This window comes from Aspergillus affinis (assembly GCF_023601865.1).
Source record: "Aspergillus affinis strain CMG 70 chromosome Unknown NODE_23_length_327850_cov_86_924445, whole genome shotgun sequence".
Taxonomy (NCBI): Eukaryota; Fungi; Ascomycota; class Eurotiomycetes; order Eurotiales; family Aspergillaceae; genus Aspergillus; species Aspergillus affinis.
In genome coordinates this window covers 319,750-327,850 of record NW_026515804.1, presented here as the reverse complement: position 1 = coordinate 327,850, position 8,101 = coordinate 319,750, and the positions used below count along the sequence as shown (strand labels likewise).

At 46.1% G+C, this 8,101-nt stretch overlaps 2 protein-coding genes across 2 annotated transcripts; one reads left to right on the top strand and one right to left on the bottom strand.

Annotated features, from left to right (window-relative positions):
- Positions 1 to 769: 769 nt before the first annotated feature.
- On the bottom strand, positions 770 to 1,849 carry KD926_004982 (putative reverse transcriptase; the record flags this gene model as incomplete). Its single annotated transcript, XM_053098322.1, has 3 exons — positions 770 to 1,260; positions 1,504 to 1,553; positions 1,791 to 1,849. The coding sequence occupies 3 exons, from the start codon at positions 1,847 to 1,849 to the stop codon at positions 770 to 772; spliced, it is 600 nt and encodes a 199-aa protein (XP_052957897.1).
- Positions 1,850 to 4,838: 2,989 nt separating this feature from the next.
- Positions 4,839 to 6,563, top strand: KD926_004981 (MFS transporter; the record flags this gene model as incomplete). Its single annotated transcript, XM_053098321.1, has 4 exons — positions 4,839 to 5,101; positions 5,166 to 5,551; positions 5,609 to 5,679; positions 5,736 to 6,563. The coding sequence occupies 4 exons, from the start codon at positions 4,839 to 4,841 to the stop codon at positions 6,561 to 6,563; spliced, it is 1,548 nt and encodes a 515-aa protein (XP_052957896.1).
- Positions 6,564 to 8,101: the final 1,538 nt, after the last annotated feature.

The window sequence follows — 8,101 nt, the reverse complement described above, 5'->3', positions numbered from 1 at the left end:
CTAGGTCACAGGCGCACCGGTCGGAGTCGACCTGTTTGATCTTGTAGAGGAAATGCCTTAATCCTATCCTTATAGTGCGCATCTGAATAATAATCGAGGTGTGCGGCTTACTGAGATGCTCGCAAAGCTATAGATTCTTCTTGTTTGGTTTAGACAGCAGCTGCCTCGTCGGCCTGCCTATTTTCTGTCTTTCCCACTGCTTTGTCCACTCCGTACGCAAGCGTTGGCAGATATCTCTTTTAACTGCAGCTGCGAGCCGTATAATTGGTCGATCCCGCGGCCTTACTGAGTTTAATTTAACTCCTCTTATCGCAGCCTCCTTGGCTGCCTTGTCCGCCTTTTCGTTTCCTTCCATTCCGATGTGAGCGGGGATCTAACGCAGTTCAGCATCCTTCAGGCCCTCGCTCCGCAGGGCCCTAATCCTCCCGTAGATAGCCCGCAGTGCGTACTAGCCCAATAGTCGGCTAGGGTTGCGCACGGCTTGAATAGCTGCCTAGCTATCTGAGAAGACCGTGATTGGAGTAGGCTTCGCCCGATCCAGGGCCATTCGGGCCCCTTCTAACTCCCCCACGTAGACTGTAGAGTTCAGTTCCGTTCCTAGGTACTTTCTGGCGGTCCTGTCTGCTCGAATAGAGACCGCGGCAGTTCCGATCATCCCCTGATAATTGCTTCCATCTGTATACCAGATCTGCCGGTCCTCGCGGCAGATTCTATCGTAGGTCTGAACTGCCTCCTTTGCCCCCTCAGTGATATACCTCAGGGGTAACTCCTACGGGGCTAACACGTGAGCCCGTCTGGTCTCCCATTCCTTCTGCCTGCCGCCGTACGCATATAGCGGGCCTGTTTTCTTCCACTTCAGCACCTCCATCGGAGAGTATCCGGAGGCCTTGAATGCCTCTTTCGACCTTTCCCAGCGCAGCCCCCCGGGGCAGGTTATAGCCGGCCCGGTTTGGATCTGAATGGCCGCCTCCTGAATGGTTTGTTGCATCTGTATTCGTATAAAGGGGAGGTAAAGCTCTACCCCCAGTACGGCCGAGGCCGTGTTACAAAACGCGCCACTGATAAGAACAGCTGCGCGGGTTTGAATCCTCTTGAATTCATTGTCCGTCTTCTGGAGCCTCTTGTAGCTGACCGTCCGGCTCGTAGGGCTATACCAGGCAGCCGCCCCGTAGAGTAGCTGGGGGACTACCACTGCCAGGTAGATGCGGCGCATGCTCAGCAGGGAGGTCCCCCAGGTCGAGCCCGAGATGCTGCGGAGGGCTTCCAAAGTCCCGTTCGCCTTAGCAAGGGCCTTAGCCCTTCACTGGGTTGAAGAAGGAAGAAGGAGAAGACAACGATTTACTGCATGAAGCAGTAAACAACCCCACTGTGTAAGACAAACGAATCAAACAATGCAAACCATGCAAATACCCTGAGTAGGGCTACACTGCACGCTCAGGTCGTGACATCCTTTACATGTGGACGCCTAGAATGGGATTTTTTCAAAGAAATCACTTTACATACCATAAAAGAGAAGGATGAAGCTCGTAAGAACATACACAGAAATATCATACCTGAAATGTTAATCAGAAAAATAAATACCAAAAATGGAAAAAATATATCTATCTAACTTACATGCCAAACTAATTCAAAAGAGAATTTTTTTTTTTTTTTTTTTTTTTTTTTTTTTTTTTTTTTTTTTAAATATAAACAATCTTCTTTTTTAGCTCTTCTTTAACTCTTTTATCCGTTTTAGTTTTTGAATACTTTGACGAACCTGACAGTTAAACTCGACTGGCTGACAAACTTACAATATAATGTTGGGAACCTGGATATAGTTGAGGATAGCTAAGGCTACGTTAAGTGACATAAGTAAACTTTCTTTGTATCTTACTTTTACTTTTGTTTCTGTCTTTTGTGTGTGTTAATGATTTTCGCTTTATCCCGTTCTTATTGATTGGACATTGGGTATTAGAGGGATACAATATATAGCTTCTATTAAATCTACTGTTATTCTATATTTGTTTGTTATCTTATCTGCATTTCCGTTCCCGAATAGGCAAATCGAAAGAATAAATAAGCTAAAAAAAAGCTTGTATCTAAGCTTCAGGATTAAGATAAAAAAAATAAATTTTCTTTATCTCTCTCTATATCTCTTTCTCTCTGTTGTGAGCGGATCAGCAAACGAATTAGAACTTTTTACAAGTAACTAAACTTGACTTTCTTCTTTCTAGATCCTAGAAATACATTTCTTTGATTATAAAGCTAGACAGGGTCCTACTATTTACGCTATTCTATTTTATCCTATCCAATACCGCATATCCTAGACAACCAGCGAAACAAACATCCAGACCAAGCAGAAAACAAACCAATAAACACAGACCCGTCTACGGCAAGCGATAGCGGCCAGTCCGCAACCAAAAAAAATCGTATAAAATCGCATGAAAAATGGCTAAGTCCTTTTATCACTTATTTGCCTGCCTACTATAAGCAGTATAGGCACTAAAAAGACTAATATAAAGTTCCATAGGATCCTATTTTCCAACCCGCATATATAGTACTATACAAATTTGGGCCAAACACACTCACTAACGATCCTTCTCTGTCGAAAGTAGTCATTGTGACAACCTCAGAAATGAAGAAACGATTTTTATTGTAGGCTAGTCACGAAACACTAGGTTGAGGAAAGAAGAAGAAGAAAATAGCAATTTACTGCTTGAAGCAGTAAACAAACCCACTGTGTGAGACAAACGAACCAAACAGTGCAAACTATGCAAATACCCTGGTATAGGGCATTGCTGCATGCTCAGGACGTCACAGTCGTGCTCAACTTATAAAAAGAAAGACAGTGTATAGTCTATTCTATAAGTTAAAAAAAACTAACATAGAATCTCTACAGGATTCTACTATCTAACCTGTTATATATAGTATTATATTATGTTAGGACGAGCTTACACGCTGTAAATCTAACAGCGTCTAGTAATATAACTATATTTATATAAATTCAAGTTATCTTACTTATTTAATCATTATAATCACCAAATAAGCTTATTAAAATTAAAATAACTTTATTAATTATACTATACATATTACATTTAGTATCCGCGCTGTGACTGCATCCCGCGCGTAGGTCGTCGTACGCAGAACGCTGAGCGCAAATAACTGAAAGAAATACTAAATTAAGGAGCTCTACCTGACTTTATATAGTATTATATATATTATTCTAGGCAGTAGAGCTCTATATGGTTTCTATACTAGTCTTTTTGGCTCTTGGTAGTGATCAAGATTGCCTTCTGCCGGCAGAATTTACGATTTTTTTGGTTGCGGACTGGCCGCTATCGCTTGCCGTACGGGAGGGTTCCCTGTCGATCTGGCTAATATATTGGGTGAACTGTTAGTAATAGTCCTGAAGATCAACCCGGGGAGGTCATGGAGGACCTCTTCTAGACCGTGTCCGGTACATGAAAAGCAAAAAGTATGGACCATTTGGTGGAGCATGGGGATGAATCATCCTCGCCCCTCCCACCATCAAGCCGAAGCTTGCGACCGTGATTGACATCCGATAGTCCGTCCCGAGGGGAGGATCACCCGCACCCGCCGTCCAATTGTTCGGCCGCGAAGCTCGCGGGTCAAGCATTACTGGATCGGAGCTTGGGTTGCCCTGTCGGGCATCCGGATCTACATATCTCAACCATCAACGCAGTGTGGCAGGTTTCATTATGTCACGGATCGCGGGTCAACATTCGACAGTGTTTCGAATTTCTCATTTCTTGATTGTGGAATTCTTGCCATCCCACTACCCATCTCTATTTTCTCCCCCTCAAGGTGGGTGGCTAAGATGGCGTGACGGTGATGACAACGCATCTAGGATAAACTACCGAATGTACTACCACTCCAACTATCTCCATCATGGCTTGGTGATTCTCCACAACATCCATGGCGGTGACAGCAGGAACCATGAAACATCTTCTAGACTCCTAACAGACCAAAAAAAAAAGGGGCTTCCGGGTCCACCAACTAGTGGTGGTTTCCCTTCCTTGAGGGGATGATTCTCCTTCCGGCCATCTTTATCTGACCTCGGCTACGAAAATGGGTATCGCAAGCTTCCATTCTTCGATTGCTCAAGGCCACGTCAACGTCGGCGAAATTATTCCAAGGGGGGTAGGGCTTTCCACGCCTCTCATATCGTCATCTTTCACTATTTGGGAGACAATATTCATGCCGGTTGAATATGGCTGACCAGCCTTAACACAAGGGGAGAAAATTTCAAAGGCCTTGGACACCGGGGCAGATCATGTGGGGATGATTATGATGCGTTACCCTGCGAAAAGAGGGCTTGTAGATCGGGACGACGATAAGCTGAGCTTATTGGCATTGTGTGGTAACGGACATGGAATAAAGCTCAGCCATGCAAGGGGGTGTCGAGGGTGTCGAAGGGCATTGTCATCCCTATAGCTTGGTTCGGAGCCCGTGCTACCCAGCGGATGCCCTTGGCTGTATCCACCGATGCGCGATGACCCATCTGATTCAGGGCCCTTTTTGCCGTTGGAGATCAGAAAATTGAGGAACTTGGGTGGAAAATAATTTTCTAAGGAAAAAAAAAAAAAAAGCAAGGGCCAACATACCAGAAATATCCATCTGTATGGACGCGCGTTGTCTGCCAAAATTAGGGCGAATTATCATCATGATCAACTACGACGGCGATTTTTTTATTGGCAGTACAATTATTATTTTTTCTTCTGTCCTACTGTCCATTTACTTATTTCTACGACCATGGCTGCCTCATTTTCGTCTCTATCTTCTCATGCTTTTCCTTTGAACCTTCACCCCAATAGTCTTTCCCCCTTTGCATGATCACCATGTCACCACAGACCACCCATGATTCGGCCGTTTCTTTGCCCACCTCTGATGCGAGCTTCACCGAGAAGAAGGACGTCCATGTTGAAACAGCATCGATCAGACCAACTGATAGCAGTGATGCCGAATTGGGAGAGTCGTCTCAGGATGAGGATGACAATCTCGTTCATTGGGATGGTCCCAATGATCCTGAGAACCCGATGAATTGGACGAATTTCCGGAAATGGTTGACCATCGCCTTGATTTCCATAAGCAGTTACAATGTGTAGGCAGACCTGTCACCCTCCTGATCTTCATTGTGGCGAATATGTCATACTGACTCTTCCCAGTTCTCTGGTGTCCACGATCTTCTCACCGGCCGTGCCTGCTGTCCAGGACGAATTCAACAACCACGATGACTCTATCTCTTCGCTTATGGTCTCGGTATATGTTATGGGAGCTGCTATTGGTCCTCTCATCCTGACACCCATCACCGAAATGAGCGGAAGGTTGCCTATGACCCACGCGGCAAACTTTCTTTTCTTAGTTGCCGACATTGTCTGTGCTGCTAGCGTCAACATGCCAATGCTTATCGTTTCCCGACTCTTCATGGGTGTGGCTAGCTCCGTCCCAGTGACTGTGGGAGGTGGCTTCGTTAGCGATATGATGAAAATGGATGAGCGAGGAACGGCCATGACAATATGGACCGTGGGGCCTCTTCTGGGTTTTGTGACTGGTAAGCATTGTGATGATGAGCTTGCAATCTCTTCCACATACTTACACACCTTAACAGGTCCTATCTTTGGTGGCTACATGGTCCAAAACGTTGGATGGAGATGGACTATTTGGCTTGAGGCCATTGTCGTAAGTCTTCTCAAACACTGTCAACCAATAATTCCAAAGCTAATGTGTCTGAACAGGGTGCAATTGTTGCAATTGCGTCGTTGTTCCTTCTCCGTGAGACATACGCACCAACTATTCTCCAGAAGAAGGCGATGAAGCTACAGAAGGAGACGGGTCGCCACTACCGTACCAAATTCGAAACGGGCCAAACTGCCTGCCAGATGCTGCGGGTTTCACTGACCCGCCCGATCAAATTCCTGGTTCTCTCGCCCATCGTCCTGATTGTGTCTCTGTACAGTGCTGTCACCTACAGCTACATGTACATTCTCTTCACAACCTTCACCGAGCTTTTTGAGTCGATGTACAACTTCTCGCCGGGCGAGGCTGGTCTCGGCTACCTGGGCATCGGTCTGGGGTTCACTTTCGGCCAAATCACGGTTGGCTACTTCTCGGACCGCTACGTGCGACGACAAGAGAAGATCCACGGCAAGATGAGACCTGAGGACCGTCTGCCGCCTCTCGTCGTGGGATGCTGTCTTGTTCCCATCGGCCTTCTCTGGTACGGCTGGTCAGCTGAGTACCACACGCACTGGATCGTGCCCATCATCGGTACCTTCTTCCTGGGCGCCGGTATCTACTACGTGCACCTGGTGACGCAGGTGTACTTGGTGGATGCATACACGACGTACGCCGCCAGCGCCGTCTCGGCGGAACTTTGTCTTCGGTCGATCTTCGGCGCCACCATCCCCCTTGCCGGCACCCATCTGTACAACAAGCTTGGAATGGGCTGGGGCAACAGTCTTCTGGCTTTTATTGCCGCCGCATTTGCGCCCACTACTCTTTTCCTCCTGAAGTACGGAGAGAGCATCCGGACCAACCCGAAATTTCGCCCCAACATGGACTAATTCGACCTGATTTACTTCTCTTCGACCACCCTTATTTCTCGTTCCTCTTCAACTTCTCTTACTATCTTTCTCGTTGTTATGACATCCAAAAAAGATTACTGCATTACTAGCGTTTGGGTTGGCGTTCCGGAACCGACATGACTATCATCGAACGTTTTTTTCTTTTCTTCTCAACTTATTTTTCACCTTCGAAAGCAAGCACTCATAGATGCGGGGTATACACTGGGTTAATCTTTCTCCTATTCAACAGATCGGATAATCTTCTGGGCCTTTCCTTTACTATTCATGTATATAGTTTACTTCGCCCATTATGGGTAGACTGGATTTACGCAGCGTTGACGTGGTGATTTCTATTAGACAAGCGAGCACAAATATGAGACTTCCAAGAACATTTTCTTCATTTACAACAATTTTTTCCCCTGCAGTTCAACCATGCAAAAACAAAGCAACACATACCAAAAGCCACGTCTTAATATTGACACATACATAATCACCAATGTACTGTACACGCTATCGAGTATTCAAGGGAAAAACCCCGAGATGAACGACCCCGCAGATCCCAATCAGAGGTTCATACTTGATAGACTGCGTCATCAAAGGCAGGAATCCAGGACTCTGAGTCTAACATGGCGGATCGACAGCAAGCACAGATCCCAAGAATGTGAAATTATGTCCTTCCCCGGAACCCTGACTGAAAGCTAGGAAGCCAAGAAACCAAGAAAAAAGGGATCGCCCCATAGCTAGTTACGTACTCCATACAGTGATTGGTAGGTAGACAGGTAAGAGGGACAAAAAAGAAAGAGGCGGATGAAAACGGAAACCACCAAGTCACAGAAAGGGGTAAGTAACTTAGGTACGGTGGTTGGTGACGAAGGTAGGCAGGTTCATGCAACGCAGTGCCGTGCCATGCATAATATAATTAATATTACATAGAATGGCTGCAGAGTGCAGCAGGACCCGCCGCATGTATGAAACCGGGTCATGTTTTTGCACTTTGTGCAACGGCGTGCGTCAGCCTCTCTCCACCCGGCATTCCAGCCTTGTCTGGGGTTTTTGGACCCTGAAATTAATATTTATGTGTGATGAGATCGGCGGCGCTGGGAGGGGCTGGCTTTGCTGTAGGGCTAGGGCTCATTGTTTATCGTTCTGGCTTGATTTTGGGGTTGGGAGGATCGGTGGAGTATGACGTGGTGGACTTCTTTTTGGCTATCAGTTGGGTTGAAGTTTTGGGTGTATTTGAGTGTTGAAAGATAAAGTATGTGTTGTTGTTAGAATTGTCATCATAAGCATGTGTGTGTGCTCTGCTACAATGACTATTACTATTTTTGTTTTCTCGTCGTCATAACTAGCTAGTATGCTATTAATCCCCGGTGACAAATACATGAACGACAAAGTCTAGAATCCATACCGACTCCTAATCCAGCAAGACAGGCACAGGCCTAGACTAGGCGTTCCAGTCACCAGTTTCGGAACATTACGCCCTGCAATATCGAATATATTATCCGTTCGTACATACATTGCACAGGGTCCATTTGCTG